Here is a 19,197-nt window from a genome sequence, read left to right on the forward strand (position 1 = left end):
AGAGGCATGACAGGTGCTTGCTTGCCAGCCAAGTTCTGATCTGAAGAAAGGAAGTTGAACCTGTAATCTCACCAATGACTAAGTGACATTCCTCAGGAAGCAGATGTTGCGGGGAGGGGGGTGAGGCTTCCCAGATAAAGTCAGATGGAGAAGAGGAAACTCCACTGAAAATGGGGTCCTCCATTTTGCTCAGAGCTCAGGGGGCTGTCCGGTCATGGTAGTCTACAGCCTTAATAGCAGGGTCTTCCAACACAGTGTGATAGTCTGTCCCTGCTACCTGTGGATCAAAATGTAGAACCCCCAGATACCTCTCTAGCATCACATCCGCCTGCATCACCTAATAAAGCCCCAATTACTAAAAGTTGCCTTGGTCATGGGATCTCTTTATAGCAATGAAGCCTGAAGACAATAAGCAAAATAATGAAGGGTGAAAACTTTTAAGTTCAAAAGCCTGGGTGAGAAAGGAAATATGATTGGAAAAATGCAAGTAAAAATGAATAGGTGGCTTAGTGAAGCCTGAGCTCATTTTACTCATTCGCCCATTCATTCATTCATTCATTCATTCACTCACTCACTCATTCCACAAATGGTTTTTAAACATGTTCTCTGTCATACCCTTCTTTGGCATTAGGGAGACAGTAGTGACTAAAATCATTAAGATTCCTACCTACATAGAACTTACCTTCTTAAATGTGAACACTTACACAGATGCTGAAAAGAGAATCTTGCATTACCATTTATTTGAATATGCATGACGTCCATCTATTTGCATATGCATGACGTCCATTTATTTGCACATACATAATGTCCATTTATTTGCATATGGAGAATCTCTAGCTCATGCTGAGTAATAGTTGCACTGTTATTTAATACCCAGCTCTTGATAGCTGTGTTTCATACCTGGGTCATTACTTTTGCTTGAATAACATAGTCTGGTCAAATGAATGCCACTAGAGTGATAAGAGACAGTGACTATATTGTAAGGTAGCTGATGGATGACAAAAGAAAAGCCTAGGCATTATGAACGTCCCTGCTCTTCAGGAAGACATGTAGGGTTAATCTCTGTTGCTTTCAGAAGTAATGACTAAGGACATGGATGCTAATTTCTAACGAGTATCAGACTCCCTGGGAAGGCTTCTTGGCTGTAGCTTGTGCGCTCACGGGAGCTGAGTATCCCTCTTGTCTTGTCCACCACTAACTCCCTAATTCCAATGACTGTGCCTGGTATATGGTTAGCTCCCACCAGATATTTGTTGAATGAATAAGGGAAAGAAGGGACTCAGCTGATGGTTAAGTGTTAGCCTAACCTTCCCTAGCCTTAGACATGGATGTCTATTTGGTATTTTGTAAAGATAATCTATAAATTTTAAAATGTTAAGTTTAATCTGTCTGTATCATAAGGAGTCTGGACGGGGAATGCGTGATTCAATGTAGATGTAGGAGGCCAGCGTGTTTTCTTTTACTACATTCTAACAGCTCCAAGTTAATTAAAGCACTTTTCTTAAGAGATGTTGAAGAGGCCATTTTGGGATGTATTTGAAATCACTCAAGTATGCTTGTACAAGCATTAACCATGGAAACTCAGCCCCATCATATTCTTGAGATCTTTTCTATAATTCTGACCCACACAGGACAGCTTTCTGTCATCTTAAAGACAATCTCAGAGTTTGCCATTTAATGCTTGCGTGGTTTGCTTCATTGAGATGAGTTTTTTGAAAATAAGACCCCCTTCCCCCCTTTGTATTTTTCCATATACTTAATAGAAACCCGGTGTGGGACAGATTGCTCTGCCACCTGCCTCGCTGAGACACTGGTTGGAAGGCAGAGTTAATGAAGTAGCGTCTTCTCAGGCATTCATTTCATCTGGTTGGTCCCTACCATCCGTGGGTTCCCCCGCAAGTGCCTGGGATGCTCCAATGGGCACGGAAATTAATTTCCTGTCAGCAACCAATTAAGACAGGCCAAATTCTCCATCCCACCAACCCAAGTCAGGCATGTTGGCCTTTATTACACCCTGCCATTTTGGCGAGGCAAATGCTGTGAACACAGTGGAGTCTTGGAATGCAGTCTAATGAAATGGTTATTAACTGTTGAATGACTGAACTCTTGGGCTCAAGCAGCCTTCTTGGTTTAGCTTCCAAAGACTGCCAGGATCATAGGTGCCAATCCATGATGTGCCCAGGTGTGATAATAAGGCTCAACACATGAGGCCATGCAGCTCCCATCGACGCTTATGTTCCGTATGAATAACGATAAAACATCTGGAGCATATTTATATGTTTAAAAGAGTGTGTTGTTTTCTAGAGTTTGAAGGTAATTGTGACTCTAGTATTTCATTTTGTACCCCTCTGTGTGGGGCCATTAATCTCAATTATCTATAAATTTGGGCCCTGACAGCCCAAATTGATGTGGCTAAGTGAAAATATTTATGCTCTTGTAAAGAAAAAAATGTATATGATATACACTTTCTTTGATTGTAGTCTCTCACATATAGCCAATAAGGACAATTCCACAAATATCTAAGATTTTGACAGTTCCCATTTAAGAGGCAAGGCTGTTTCTTTGGTGGCATGGTTTATTTAGTGCACTGGTCTGTGTAACTCATTGTTGATACTATTTTGCTTTGCCTGTACAGTGACAGTTACTGGGAGCTAAGTAGGCTCCCTGCACAGGAGGTGGGTGAAATGTGAATTTAGTGTAATTATTTTAGTTCTCTCAAACATGTTAACTAATAAGAGCTATAGAAATCAGAGCTAAGCACTGCCACTCTTTGTTAAGTACCTTCTCTTCTCCCAGCTCAAATCAAGAGAGCCGTCTTGTTCATTGCAGCTTTTAGTGCTCTTCTTACAGAGGAAGCCATATGACACTTGGGTGAAAATTCCTTCATTTTCACAAACTACATATGGAAAGTTGTTTTTTTTTTCCTGTTCAGTGGCAATGGCCTTTAAATATCATCCATCCTTTCAGTCAGCAAATATTTATTAAACAAGTCTATTGTAGGCACAAGGTTGTGTGAATCGACTTTCAAGGGGCTCACAGGAATCTGCATGCCCCACCTTGTCTTTAAATGGTTCATCAGGGTTGTTAGCAAAAGGTGGTAAGAGATAATTAGCTTATTGAGGATTGAAACGATTCTTCCCTCATATGCATTACATAAATTTGGATCCTGACATGCTGAGCAGAAACTGCTCCTCATGGAGAACCCAGTTTAAGAGCTAGAAAGAGTCCATTTCCTTCTCTTGAACTGTCTTCGTTCTCCAACATTGATGCTCAGTGTGGTCCTTAACCAGCAGCATCTGCATCTTGGTGAGACATATATAGATGCTAGGTCCCTACCCTTAACCCACTATATCAAAACCTGCCTTGGTACCAGATCCCCGAGGGACTCATTTTTGCACGGAATTTTGAAAATTACCTATCTGCTCTCATTGTCTCTCGAGTCTCTTTATGTATGCACACTGTCTTAGGGTCTTAAAATACAGATGGCTGGGACCCACTGTGGTTTTATATTATCAGAGTTTGCATTTGTGCCAAATTCTCAAAAGATTCAGGGGCTAGCTGTAGAGATTATCCTTGTAATCCACTAATATCAGGAATGATCAGGAGAAAGAGAAAATAAGAAATCCAACTGTCGAGAGATGGCTTGAACCTGTATTGTTTTGAAAACTTGTGATGAAATTAGCTTTGCTACCCACTAGTTCATTCACTTGTGAAACTGAATTTGCTAGTGGGATAAATGTTAACTCAGGGGGAAGTGTTCAGGCTGGCTTTCCTTTGCCTACATCACCGTGAAACTGTTCCCTAGAATGTAATGGTTGTCAGGAGGGAAGGACCCACACACAGGTAGCTGTTTAGACTAGTCTGCTGTGCTGTCCCTGCATCAAGACAGAAGAAAGAAGTTATTAAGTTCTACCCAGGATGCTCTGCCACTTGGCATGGAGCAGTGAGAGGAAATACAGTCTTGAGAGATTTGATCCATATACACATGTACAGCAACGGCATTCAATCCAGTGTTGGCTGTGGGCTTCGAAGGCCTTAGAAATGTGAAGACAGTGGGGTGGGGGAGGGGGTGATGAGCTAAGGAATACATTTGGAACAAGGCAGTAGAGTCTTAAGTGTTTTATCAAGGAGTTGGGATTTTTTTTTTTCTGTCATGAACTTGTCTTCAAGTATAATTGTCCTTACCACAGCGTGTGCTCTTTCTTTTAGGATTAAGCATGAAAACATTGTTGCCTTGGAAGATATTTATGAAAGCCCAAACCACCTCTACCTGGTCATGCAACTGTAAGTAGCCTGCTTGTTTGATGAGTGTTGAGGGTTATGAGCCCCAGAACCTAACGACGGAACGCTGTGGACTGTGTGAGGCAAGGCACGATGATAGTGATGGCTGTGGGGCACCAAGAGCTAAGATGGCCCCCACCTGGGGCACACAGTCATCTTCAGGCCTGAGTGGGCCCACTCTGGATCTGTTAAATCCTCAAGTTGGGCTCTGTGCTACTATTGCGCTGTGTCTCTCTGACTGTCTCATGTGCCAGGGCCAAATGTTACCCAAAGACACTTCAGTGAGCCCAGGATGAGGAACTCTTTGCTCCCATCTCTAGGAGAGACTCCCACCCTTCATTTCCAGGAATGCCGGGGGAGGAAAGCAGATGGCAGCTGTGTGCTCTGTCCTCTCCCTCATCTCCCTCCTCTCCACTTACTGGAGTCACATGGTGACACTGCCACCTCCATTAGATTGCCCCTGTAATCTGCAAACACGCAGACAAGAAGGAAGTGAGACTATCAGATAGAAATGCGTTATACATGTGTTTTGTTTTGTTTTGTTTTGTTTCTAAGGTGAAATTCTCTTTCTCACCACATAAATGCTTCACTTTAAGTGTCAGGAGCATCCCACTCAGTATTTATTAGAATTAAATATTAGAAATCTCTCAGAATGGCAGGCCATCTCCATGACCTGCATAGGTAAATGCTGGGACACCACATTACTGAGTCCTATGACTGAGAGGACTTTTGTTGAAGATCAAAATATAGACAATGAATTTGATTGTTGATGGATGAGGCTCTGACTTTGAAGTGCCAAAGATGTGCTTTGAAGAAATGATGGTTAGGTGAGGCCAACAAATGGCTTTTCATGTCTTCTCTTCCTGGTGGATGTTTGAATGATTTTATTTCTTGGAGAGCATTTTTGCTACAAAAAAGTGTCCAACAGTTCATTTCTTTATTATTTATTATGGTTTAAAATATTTTCATAGGTGATAGTGTTTTGGGTAAATAATTTAGAATGTTCCATTTGGATGCATCTGTCTGACTTTCTCTGACATCAACAGTAAGTTGGCTTAAGCAGCTGATTTATTGCCTAGTTTAGAATGGACTGTCCAGTGACCCAGGGACCTTTCTTAGTCCTGTGCCTGTTGTTAGCTGTATGTATCACACATTTCTGTTTTTCTTTCTTATCAAGTAATTACTATTCCCAGATTTAGAGACAGATGCTAAAAGTGCTTGTGACTTTGTCTCGTGTAGTGTCTACTCCCTAAAGATCTAAGTGAGTCATTTTCAAGTATTGATTGGCCAGTAGAAAGAATATAACATTTTGATGATGAGCAAAAGCCCTATAAAATGTCAGCTGTGTGTTGAACTCCAAGGTTTTCTTTTTTATTGGTAAGGCAAGATGAGTAATGCCAGAGCCAGAACTCAAAGGTCTGTGCATTTATTTATTTCCGGTTTGTGTGTATAGAAGTGCATGATGTATCACTTGATGCACCCCAAGACGGAACCTCAGCAGTGCCACTGACTATTTGGGTGACTTCGGGCAGATGACCAGGCCTTGCTGGGAGCCAGTTTCTATAATGGGCAAAAGAGAAGATGGCAGTGTCTGCTGTAGAGGTGGGGTGGGGAGTGTGAGGAAAGTGGGTCTTGAGTATATGTAGTTTCCTTGTGGACATCTGCATTGGTTCATCAGGATGCCTCTGCAGATGCTCTTCAGATGTTAACAAGATGAAGTCTGAATAGACCTCAGTTTTACCTCTCTAAACAGCCTGGCGGTGTGCTCACCAGCAGAAGCAGATGTAGAGAGCGGTGGGCATGGGAACAGCCATGCTTGATCTTAGACCAAAGCCTGGAGAGCCTGTGATTGGCACTGATCCTCTGCTTCTCAGCTGAGAACATCTTCTCTTGCTTGCTGTTACAGAAAGCTTCATTAACATGGGCCACACTTACAGAGATATCTTAGTATCTCAGAGAGGCTTTCTGCAGGAACAAACCAACCTTTGGCAGGAGCACTGAATAGATTTGTAGGTAAATCAGCCACAAAATCGTGATCTAAATGTGATGGCTGTTACCTAAAGAACAAAGCTGTGTCTCTGCACAGTTGAGCAGTTTAGAAACACTGGATATGCCAATGACAGTGTGTTAACTTGTCCCCACTCATGTATCTGTGGTTTTCATTACTCTTTTAGAAATCAACTTTATTGAAGTGTAAACCACACAGAATATATTGCATTTAATTGAACTGGACATCTCAGGGATCAACATAACACCACAATTTCTGACCCCGCCCCCAAAAGATTTCTTTCCTTGTGTCCCTTTCAACCTCTCCTTCACTAAACCATATCCAGTCAATGATTAAACTTTCACTAGAGATTTTTGGGAGTTTTTGAATTCTAAAATATGGAAATGGTGTGATGTAGTATGTACTAATTTGTGTCTGACTTAATTCACTCATAGGTATATCCTATATTCAGGGCCTTGTTGAAGAAAACTTTAATTTTCTTAATTGCTTTGGTAGCTTAGTCAAAAATCAATTGCCTGGGTCAACAAGATGGCTCAGCCTGACAACTTGAATTTAAACCTTGGATTCCACATGGTGGAAAGAATGAATCAACCTGACAAGTTGTCTTCTGAACCCTGGAAGTGTGCTAAGGACACACGTATTCCTCTCTGTCTCTGTCTGTCTCTCTGCTTCTCCCTGTCTCTCTGTCTCTCACTTTCTCCCAAATAAATAAGTAAATAAATAAATCAATCCATCTTTAGTCCAAATATTACTTGACCGTGTTTCTGTACTCATCATTCTATGTATCTGCCCCGTGTCAATATTATACAATGTCAGAACTCTGAGGCACATCTTAGATTAGATCGGATAATGCTATTGCTCCATTTATTATTTTATAAAATAGCATTGGCACTCTTCAAATAGAGTGTTTATATAAATTTTTAAAGTCAAGTTTTAAGAACTTTGTGTGGAAATCTTGTTTGGGATTGCATGGAATCTAAATAAAGACGAGAATTAATCTGAGCTTTGATTCATAAGCACCATCTATTTCTCTATTTGGGTCATTAATTAGTCTAGGTCTGTACTGTACAGTTTTCAGCATGTGGGCTTCTCATCTCATTGCTCAGTTCAGTCTGAAATATTTCATTTTGTCAATTCTGTTGTAAGAGGATGTTATTTCATTTCTCCAGTTACTTGCTAGTGGGTGAAAATAAGATGAGCTTTTATGATAGTTCAAGTAGTTGTTTTATGTAATTTTTAAAATCATTTTTCTTCACTAATTCTTGTTATTCCCCCCAAAGAATTTTATATAGTAGAACTTTGATAGTTTAGTTTGAAATATCAAGTATTTTTAAAGGTAATATTACTGTCTTTGAAATAGCTTTGGTCATGTATTTTGGGAATCCCAAATAAACAACTCTGATCTTTCGTCTCTTCCAATATCTAAGTCAAATGTCTTATGACAGTTGACATGACAAGAAGAAAGAAGAAGAAGAAGCATTGTCAGAAACCCCTCAGTGCATTGGACCTCAGTATTATCAGAAAGACTTCGCCTTGCTGGGCGCCTTGTAGGCTCTGTGACTATTTCTGTCATTGTATTGGGTTTTATTTGCCAGGACTTGGTAGCTTTTGCTCCTGAGGTTGGTTGTGTAGGTTTTGGGGTCTGGAACAGTGGAAAGTGGTTTTGTTTTTTTGGTTTTGGTCTGCTTCTTTGTGCTTGCTTTCATTTTTGATTCACTTGAAAGCCCTTGGTTTCTTAGTCTGTAGGTAGGATTTACAGTACAGCAGTAGGGAGGAGTGGATTTCACAATGTTTGTATCTGAGAGGATTTTGGTTTCCTAGGAAACATCTTCCTCAACGCTGAGACTCCTCAGCATCCTAACTCTATTTCTTTTCTAATTGCCATCTTGATTCTGAAGGTGGGGTATATTTGCCCTATGCTGCTATAGGAAAGATGAATTGTTTAGGGAGTGTTTATTTACATTTTATTTGGGTTTCGGACAAATACATTTTTTCAGAGTACTATTTGGAGAACATGGATAGTAAGAGAGTGAGATCACACTGATATAATTTATAGACGAGAAATCCGTTTAAGTTTATTTCTCATCTAGGTTTGCTTGTAGATTATCAGCCCTGTATTTGTAAATGATAAAGGGTCCCTCCTTTGGCCTTTTCCCCATTATATCTATGGTTAATTGAGTAAACCGAAAGGTGATACAATAAAGTGTACATTTAAAGGGCTGTGGGTAAACTGCTCACCATGCAAGCATGAGCACCTGTGTTCATATTCCCCAAGCACACTGACGGCTAGATACAGCAGCACACACACATCTGTAATCTGTATGTTCCTACAGCAGCACACATCTGTAACCCACATGTCCCTACTCTGAGATGACCAATGAAGACAGGAGAATTCTAAGAAGCTTGGAGCCCAGCTACCCTGGCATGCACCTACCTCAAAATGGAAAGCAAGGCCTAACAGTAGCATTTGCCCTCTCATCTTGACACATACATCATGGCATGCACAGACCCATGCTCCTGTGCACATGTGCATAAATGCATACTTACACATACACTAACCAAAGTTGATAGTACATTACAAGTACTTTTGTAGGAAAGAATAGATTGAATTGCTAGTTTTACTCACCACCTTTTCAATAAGGCTTTAGGTTCCACACATGGGTACCTCCCAGATCTCTCTTTCCAGCACAGAACTACTCAACAGTCTCACTTGGCTGTGCAATAAGTACCATTTGGAGGTCCCTCAAAATCTGCTGTTGTTTCATCTTAGCAACCGGCAGCTCTCTTCCTTCAATTTCTTGGATTCAAAATCTGCAGTCATCCTACACTCATCTTCATACCCAACAAACTTACCCACACAATGTCACCAACTACCCAATATCACAGCTCTTTACTGGGCCCAAGGGACTGTCTTTCTTTTCCCAGCTTAGCACTGCACTGCTGTCTTAGCGTGCTAATCAGACTCTTGATGAAGACTTCCATGGACTTCCTGCATCAATGTTCGTTGTCTTTGTCTTTACAAAGAGTTTACACAGCCTCCAGAACTGCATCAACCCTGATCCACTGTAACATCCCTGACCTCTTAGCCCACTTCTCTCTTGCTTTCATTCAGCTGCATCCAGACCAGATTCTTTGGTGTTCCTCAAGTGATCTGAGCTTACCACTAGTAGAGATTATCTATCTATCTATCTATCTATCTATCTATCTATCTATCTATCTATCTATCTACCTACCTACCTACCTATCTATCTATCTATCTACCTATCTATCTATCTACCTATCTATCTATCTACCTACCTATCTACCTATCTATCTATCTATCTACCTATCTATCTATCATCTATCTATATCTGTCTGTCATCTACTATCATCTATCTGTCCACCCATCCATCCATCATCTTGTGTGCACACATTACATGTAAAGGTTAGAGGACAACTTTCAGGAGTCAGCTCTCTTTATCCACCATGTAGGGCCAAGGGTTTCAACCAGGTTATCAGGCTTGGTGGCAAGCCTTTTACCAGATGATCCATTTCACGGCCTTCCCTCAGATTGTCTGATGCTCTCATAGAATGCAGGGGATGCTGGGACTTCTGCTAGATGCCATTTTTTTAAAAAAAGTATTCCACCAGCTTACTTGTGTAAAGCCTCAGTTTCCTTCCTTAACTCCTACAGTAGCCAAGTTTATGCCCTGTCTCTTTCTTCAGCATCATTTCTCTCTACAGCACTTGACACCCTCAGAAAGGTTACCCTTTTCTTTGTACCCCATGAGAATGGTAATTGTACACTGTGTGGAACACTTAATAGATAATTTGTTCTGTACTCAGCTTTCTCTTCAGATTGTACAAGTCTTCTACTTTGTAAATATCTGTTCAGAGGCTGGACAGATTGCTCAATGGTTAAGAACACTCTTGTTCTACCAGAGGATCTGAGTTCTGTTCACAGCACCCATATTGGGCAGCTCACAAATGCCTGTAACTCCAGCTTCAGGGGATCTTGACTCCCTCTTCTGGCCTCTGGAGGTACCTGTACCATGTGTATATACCCCTCCATACATACTAGCACATAGTTACAGGGAAAGAAATCATTAAAAATAAATCTTTGTTCAGCTTAAATCATATAGAAAAGGAATGGTGATTCATAAATACAACTGGTTTTCTTACTTAATCTTTACAACAAACTTGAGAAGTTGTATATTACAACTTTACATGGAGAAACTGGCCAGAGAGATCGAAACATTTGATTAAGGCAGCAAGTAACCCACTATGTACTCTTGGCCAGTGTAGTATAATGTTCTGGTGATGTATTTGAAGCAAAAAAAAAAGTGAATAATTCATTTTACCTAGAAAACCTTATTATGATTCAATAAATATTTTAAAAGTATAGGAGAAAGATTATTTAATACTATCATAGGAATTTGCCTGAATAATCTCATTCCATTCACAATTACTCTGCCTTGTTTCCTTGTGTAATTTGTAAAAAATGATGACTATGAATGATTTTTGTCAGCATGATGATCGGCTTTACTATGGGTTTTCTAGGTGAGATCCAAATATTTTAACATTCCTTTCATCCCGTGATAGTAAATATGTATAATATAACCAGATACCTGCTGAGATTGAAAAACCTAAGAATTAAACACATACCCTTTGAAGAATATTCATTTGGTTTCCATGTAGCCGAGGACATGAACATATATGCAGTTTCCAGGAGAAAATGTGTCTTATCTACTGTGCTGGCTGTGTAGGTGTTTTCAGGGTGGGGTCACCAATGTTAGCTTTCATGGGGATATTGCATTCATAATTTATACCCTATGTTCTCAAAAGTATTTTTAATTAGAACACATTATCACTCTCAATAGAAAGCCTTCAGTGTGTAAGTAGCCAAGCATAATAATGAAGGAAAATTGTGTTTCTAAATATAATACCTTAATATATTTACATATAAATTACGGAAATCTTATCTTCATTCACCACAGACAGTTAATTAAGAACTCCGTGGGACTGTGGTTCTGTTCACTATTGGGTGAGTAGTTAGGAGGTTTTATGGCATAAGACATAGATAATCCTCTTTAGCAGCTTTTTGTAGCGGGCAATGACCCACTATGACTGCTTCCTTTCAGAATTGTACTGTGTGCTCCGAGGAGGCCTCCCCCATGGAGGGTGATGGCGAGTTAGGCTGGGCTGACAGAGGTGCCTATGCTCCTGGCAGAAGATCTAGTGCAAACAGAAGCATTATTAAGGAGCCTGTGAGGGGCAGAGTACATCCTGGGAGTGGCGGAGCTTGTGTGAGGCTGAGTCTGGAAGAGGTTGAGCCTGTGAGGGACTCAGTCTATAGGGCTTGGTCTGTGAGCAGTTTGGTCCTTTGGGGCTTCAACTTGGCTGGGTTGGGGGAGTTGTAGGAAATTACAAGCAGATACCAACTTGGTACTTCTGGCTACTGCTGCTCATCCATCACTCCCCAGGATTGAAGAAATACTACTGGGATATAAAGGCTTAGAAGGTTGCAAAGACAAAAACCAAAATGGTTCAATATAATCTTGAGCAAGTGTTATTAGGCTCAACTCTTTTATCTTTTTTAGTCCAAGAATTTATAGCTATAATGTCTTCATTTCCAAGGGCTTAAGGCTGAACTTAAGACCTCATTCTTGCTAGATAGGAACTCATCACTGAGCTTTATACTTTAGGCAGTATAAACATATTCTTTAAAAGATTTTTTAAATATTAACTCATGTGTGTGTGTGTGTGCGCGCGCGCGCTCGCGTGCACCTGTTTGTCTATTATGTGCTATGCCCATGTAGTGCCCTGTAGAGGCCCCAGAGTAGAGTAATGTATCCTTGGACCTGGAATTACAGGCAGCTGTAAGCCACCCAAGTGGGTGCTGGAAACCAAACCTAGGTTCCCCGCCAGAGCAGCAAGTATTTTCAGACACTGAGCCACCTCTCCAGCCCTAACATCTTACATGGTTTTGCTCCAAGCCATACACTTTGGTAGCTGTGCTTTCATTTACATGTGTCTCTGTTTCTCTTGTTATGTCTTCCATGGCCCTCCGGTTGTTTGAGAGTATTCTGCTTGGTTTGTACATTTTGGAATTTTCTCCTTTTCCTTCTGTTGCTTTCTGGTTCCTGTCCCTTGTGAGGGACACAGATACTGTGCAGGATGTCAGTCCTTTAACAATGTACTAAGCTAAGCCTTGCTTTGTAAGCCTATGGCTTACCTGGAGAACATCCTGGTTCTTCTTGAAAGAGAGAGAAGTGCTTCTGCTGTTGCTGGCTGGAACTCATCTGTCTGCCAGGTCCTGTTGCTCTGCAGTGGGGAGGTTCTGCATGGCTTTTGTGATATTCTCTTGTATTGTCCCATCTCTTACTGAAAGGCCATTGTCAAAGTCTCCTGTTGTTGCTGAGCTGTCTCTCTGCTGGGTTCCACTGGTGCTGGCTTCACGTATTTCAGAAGCCAACATTCACCCCTAGCTCATTTATTTTAATTTTTGTGCTTCCCTTTGGGAGATACAATACCATTGGTTAATTTGTCTCTTGTAACAGCTTTTAGTTTCCTGTCATCATGCTGTAAAGATATTTTTTTCTACTTTGAATATATTTTATAGTACTTTTATAAATACCCTATTTTAACCCAGTCTATGTGACAAATACCTTTAACTACAAATTAATGACATCTTAAATTTAAATTCATGGCTTTGTGTTAAGCAAATGCCGTACCACCAAGCTGCAACCCCGCACCTCAGATAGAAACCACCATGGACTTTCTAAAAGCAACATCTGACCGCTAGGTCTCGATTTTGAGCAGCCATAGAAGTGCATAAGGAGAAGAAATGGGCGAGGTATCCATGGGCGTGGTGTGTAAAGCTTCACATCACTTGTTTATTCACTTCCCGATTGCACAGGCAATCTGTTTCCCTGAAGCATTCGTGTCGTAACTGAGAGTCAGCAGGCTCAGCCATGGAAAGATGCAGAAATACGGAAGGAGCCAAGGCTGACTTCACCGTTTCTAGGTCCCTGGCAGACTGAAAACTTGGAGCTCGTTCCCAGAGCACCTGCATGGTCATAAATTTCAGAGCTTATTAGATTAAACATTCTGGTCTGAGCTGCTCCAGGACTGACACTTCTTGTGAGGGCTTAATCCAAAGAGCAGGCTCTGCTCTGACCCAACCAGTGTGCTCGTGCCACGCACAGATTCCGTACGTGAGTTCCTACTGAGGGTGTCTCCTCTCAGCATTCCTGCTGAGCACCACAGCTCTCTGGATCTGCCACAGCACCACAGGGGCTCCTTAGTGCTCTTCTTCTATCGCACAGCTCTCTTCTGCACCCCAGCACCTCCATCTGGCTACCTTGTTACCCTTCACGGAAGCTGTCTACTCTGTTAGGCATTCCCTATAATTATTGTGTGCTGTAATCACTCCTATAGACTGTGATCCCAGAGCTCGTCTTAGAGGAATCATCTCTTTCCTGAAATTCTACAACCTTCATCTGCACTTATCATTATGCATCATCTCATTCATTCATTCGCTCACTCAAGACGTATTTTTGAGCCCCTATCACATGCCTGATATTATTAGATGGGAGTCAGGTAAGTGTTTCTGCTCAGATGGACTCAGATACCCAGAAACCATACAGTTTTGAGGGGAGAAAGTATCCCAGTGGAAGGGCATCCTGAGACTCAGGAACCCAGAGTCCACACATCTCTGAGGTGAGACAGTGACCCAAGGGAAGGGCATCCTGAGACACAGGAGCTCAGGAACCACATAGCTGTCCTTCTAATAGTCTGGTTTAGTTTCTGAAAATTCTAATTGGCAGAAGTTGTGTATGTTTATGGGGCATGATGTGAGTTTTCTCAGTGCATGTATAAAATATAATGGTCAAGTTCAGGTTGCTGGAAAATCCATAACCTCAAACATTTATTACTCCCTTGTTTTGAGAATACTCAAAAGCCAGTCGAGTAGCTATATTTTGAAATTTATGGTTAACTTTGGTCAACCGTAGTTAGAAGTCATTTCTCCTGTGCAATTGCACCCCATAGCCTTCAGCCATCCTGCCCCTCTCTTGATACCTTCCCCCTCTCAGGTAAGCACTATTCTACTCCCTACTTCTGTGACTTTAACTTCTCAAGCGCCTCCACGTGAATGTGAACATACAGTTTTTATCTTTCTGTGCCTGACTAATTTTACTTAACAAATTGTCCTTCATGCTCAGCCATGATGCTGCCTTCGGTGTCCATGGAGACAGCCACATTGTGACTTTCTGAGCATCTCTTGCTTTAAGACTTTGCATGAAGTAACATGGCCACATGACCCCTTCCTCACATGGTGCCCCCCAGGACAGCCCTGACTCTCTAATTCTCCACCTTTCACATCTGCCTTCAGTCTCACTGATGGCTTCCCAGTGGCCTTTTTCTGATGCTGATTCTTTGAGGTTATTGAGAACTGCACTCTTGCCCTGGCCCCTGCTCACAGTTCTCTTAACACCTTTGAGAGCATGAACCCCTGTGGCTACTCTCCTAGCAGTCTCTTTCCTTCTTAACCTGATATGTCTTCCTTGCGAATGCAGAATCCCACCCAGTGCCCTACCTGTACTCTCCGAAGCTAGCCTGCCAGGATCCTGTGCACAGTGAGAGTTAGGCTCAGCCCGCCACCTCCTGCCCCTCACCCCCGGTTCTGACCTCAGTTCCTGTGCTTGCGACACATGTTTCCTGCTTTCCTGTGTTCCGTTTCCCCTAGACATTCATTGCCCTGTGTAAGCTTCCTACTCTAAGACAAAACAAAAACAAAAACAAAACAAAAAACGGTTTATGTTAAACCAGTGTCAGACCTTAGGACCAAATTCCCTACTTCATGTGTATGCATGCTTTGACTAAATCTATTTTCACCATGTGTGTGCGTGTGTGTGTGTGTGTATGGTGTGTGTGTGTGTGTGTGTTTTGCTCTAAGCGGCCAGAAGGAGGACATCAGATATCCTGTGAGTGGATTTATAGATGTAATCATATGAGCAGCCACGTGGGTATTGGGAATCAAATTCTGGTCCTCGGGAAAAACAGCCAGTCCTCTTCATTGCTGAGCCATCTCTCCAGCCCCACAGTTGGAAATTCTTATTTATGGTGTTATATTAAGTGATATAAATAGTACTATTTGTAGTTAGTAACCATCTGCAGTCACTGATTGAAACTAAATCCTGAAACACATCCCTATAAAAGAAATGGAACACATCAAATGATAAGAGCTCAAAGACTGCGGAAGAGTTTTCAAACATCTATACTTGTACTCTGGAAGAGCTCAGTCTGGGGAAAATATCTTGGTAGAGTTCTATTTTTTATAATTTTATATCCGCCTAACCATGAGAAAAGATTGAGAAGTGTGCTTGTATAGCATCCAACTTTGGGAAAGCATGAGAAAATCACTAACAGGAACAGCCTATCTTTCAAGGTTTATTAAGCACCAGACAAAAGTATCTTTTTTTTTAAGTATCAAAGAAAAGCAGCAAATACTATTCTGCTCACCTACTTTAGATGATTAAATCAGCAAAGTACTTGTCCTGCGTGCGATTTACCCAGACAGCCAGACATGGGCGGGCACCCTTGTTATCCTGGTGCGGGAAAAGTAGGTCTCTGGGACTTGATGGACAGCCAGCCTCACCTACTTAGTGAGTGCCAGGCCAGTGAGCAATATGCAGTTCCTGAGGATCAACACCAGGGGGCTGTCTTCTGACCTCCATGCACACATACAAGTGCACATGTGTGCACAGCCACCCACACCAGCAGTACCTAAACATTTGGGCTGAATTATTTATATATATTTGATTGAAATTTTACAAATAGACCTTGGGTATGCTGACAGATGCCCATAAGCCCAGCACTCCCAAACTTGTGGCAAGAGAAAGGCCAGTTTGAGGCCAACTTGCCTAATATTGTCTCAAAAAGGAAACAAACAAACAACAGGTTACAGTTTAGCAATTTTTGAATTTACCCGTTTATCAGCATTTGCTGTGAACTTACCAGCTATTGCAGCAAGTATAGAGAACGTATTTTCCAAATTAAAGATACTACGGTTGGTGGAAAAGGATGAATTGAAAGCATGGACCGTTTGAAACTCAGAAGTCATATAAAATGCGACTCTGACAAAGATTGCGGATAATACTACAAATACATTAAATAATAAATCCATGTTAGAAAGAGCAGGCTCTGTAGACAGGGTGTAGAATCAGATATTACTTTAAAGTAATAAGAGCATGGAAATTGTGACCAGACAAATTATTCTGCCTTTGTGGTTTCTAGATAGGTAATTTAGAGAAAGAAATTTAAATGTTTTTTGCTTTAATATAGTTTGTTATAAAGTATTTAACTTATTTGAAATAGTTATAATTGTTTTAAATTTGGGAGTACTGGGGATTGAGTCACACAAGGCCTAGGAAATGTTAGAAAAAGGAAATCACAGGCTAGGAGTGTGTTGAGTTATATACACAGCCTTCTGATACCCCTTTTTACTTTGGTTGGGTTTTATTGTTGTTCTTTTGTTTAATTTTAAAGTATTGATTTGGTGTGTACATGTGTGCATGCATGTAACGATAGAGAACATACTTTGTGAACTCTATGGTATTCTAGATGTACATAAGAGACAGATAGCTGCTGGGACACCATCTACATAACATTTTCCCAAGGGCCCCTGCAAGTTAACACTTCCAAAAAATTAAAACAAGCATTTCTGCTAACTCTGCCCCACTGCGCTGTGGCCTTTGCATTTGCAAGTACTGAGAACATAAGGCATGACTGAGGTCCGTGCCTTGTATGGGGACTGTTGCTAAGTGACTGTCTCTCTTACCTTTGGGTTTGCTGTGGGGTTCATTAATCAGTTTGTTCTAACATCTGCTTTCCCGAGATGGTCAGCTTAACTGATAGTAAAGGCCCTTCACAGCGAGCACGATTTCCTCATCTTCAGTTTCCCGGAATAGCTCTTCTGTCACTAAATTATGCATATTTTTATTCAGAAAAGCCACCCTAGGCTGCCTTACTGGTGATTCACTGTTCCCCCTATTCTCAGTCACCCGTCTTGGCAGAGAGAGGAATGGGGACCACATTCTGAAAGATAAACGGCATGCAGGCGGCACTCGGAGATGGATTGACTCCGGCTTTCAGAACAGATGAGTGAGTCGCAATGGAAGTTAAGACTCTGCAGGAAGTTCCGCAGAGATTAGAAGATTGGGCCAGACTCTGTGTGGCAGGGATCTGCCCTTCAAGTACATCTTGTTCTGTTCCACCATCTTCCAACTGTCACTGTCCCTCTGTGTGTGAATGGAGAGCTGGTCCTTTCACCATGCTTGTGAAGAACTTCGTTTTTTCTGAGTTCCGATGGCCTGAGCCTTGCGGCATAACACTGAACTGTGGAGCAGACAGGCCCCTGCTGTTTGTCTCTAAGCGTCTTTGTTAGCCCATCTGGAAGGGAGTGTCTTTGACACGCTGGATGTTATGACATCTATGTCTTAGGCACAGTTGAAAATGTTATGTCAGGATAAGTACCTTTGTGTGTGCAGATCTGGGATGATTGTAAAGATTTGCTTCTAATGAGCAATTACCTTGCTTGCTATTGCATGTGGTATGCTCTAAATTTGTGTTCCAGAGGAAAGTTAAGTGGACACGCATAGGCCCCTATGGTTGGGAAGAGCTGGAGGGATGTATAGAAAACTGGTAGGGACTGATTCTTAAAACAATTATTGGATGTTTAGAGTGGGGCAAGAACTTAGATTATTTTTATGTGGCAACTTTTGTATGTATGTATGTGTGTGTGTGTGTTCACAGATGTTTATGTATGTGTACTGGCAACTTGACACAAGCTGAAGTTATCACAGAGAAAGGAGTCTCCCTTGAAGAAATGCCTCCATGAGATCCAGCTGTGGGGCATTTTCTCAATTAGTGATCAAGGGTGGGAGGGCCCATTGTGGGTGGTGCCATTCCTGGGCTGGTAGTCCTGGGTTCTATAAGAAAGCAAGCTGAGCAAGCCAGCGAAAGCAAGCCAGTAAGTAACATCCGCCCATGGCCTCTGTGTCAGCTCCTGCTTCCTAACCTGCTTGGGTTCCTGTCCTGACTTCCTTTGGTGATGAACAGCAATGTTGAAGTGTAAGCTGAATAAACCCTTTCCTCCCCAACTTGTTTCTTGGTCATGATGTTTTGTGAAGGAATAGAAACCATGACTAAGACAGTATATTTATATGCATGCACAAATGTGTACAATAGAATGCATGCTTATGCTTGCACATACATGTAGAGTTAAGAGGATAACCTCAGGCACTTTCTACCTCTTGATGGGACAGGGTCTCCCATTGGCCTCGAATGTCACCAGGTAATCTAAACTAGCTGTCTTGTAAGCTTCCAGGGTTCTGCCTGTTTCCCCCTCCCATCTCACATTACTGAGATTTCAAGTACAATCCCTCCACGCCCCCATGAACAGCTTTTTACATGAGCTCTGGGGGTTAGAGTCAGAGCCTTACACTTGCACGGTGAGTGTTTTACTGGCAGAGTCGTCTCCCTAGCCCTTGAACTTTCCCCAAACCTTATTAAGTGAGATAAGGGGCTGAAGAGATGGCCCAGTGGGTAAGATTGTTTGCTATGCATCCCTGTCAAAATTGAGTGTGGCCACATATGCCTGTAGCTCCAGGCAAGTATGGAGATGGGCTGATCCTGCAGACCTTATGCCAGCCAATCTAGCTAAGATGGTGGGCCTCAGGTCCAGTGGGATACAAGATGAGGTAAAGAATGATAGAAAGAGACACCTGACATTCTCCTTGGGCCTCTACATGTGTGCACATGGCCATCCACACCTATAAATACACATGAGCATCTACCATACACACACTCATATAGACGATAGAAAAATCAGGAATGTAAAAAGGTTGGTTCCCTTGGGGATTTTT

General features: G+C 41.8%; 1 protein-coding gene across 3 annotated transcripts in view; it reads left to right on the forward strand.

The window, feature by feature from the left end:
• Positions 1-19,197, forward strand: part of Camk1d (calcium/calmodulin dependent protein kinase ID) — a 401,559-nt gene that overhangs the window by 250,127 nt on the left and 132,235 nt on the right. For all 3 annotated transcript variants that reach the window (XM_021150928.2, XM_021150944.3, XM_029473783.2), the window contains exon 3: positions 4,210-4,284. In XM_021150928.2, the coding sequence (XP_021006587.1) occupies positions 4,210-4,284 (75 nt within the window). The remainder of the gene's footprint in view (positions 1-4,209; positions 4,285-19,197) is intronic.

Source organism: Mus caroli, unplaced genomic scaffold (assembly GCF_978045245.1).
Source record: "Mus caroli unplaced genomic scaffold, Mus_caroli_1 scaffold_2, whole genome shotgun sequence".
In the NCBI taxonomy this organism is placed as follows: Eukaryota; Metazoa; Chordata; class Mammalia; order Rodentia; family Muridae; genus Mus; species Mus caroli.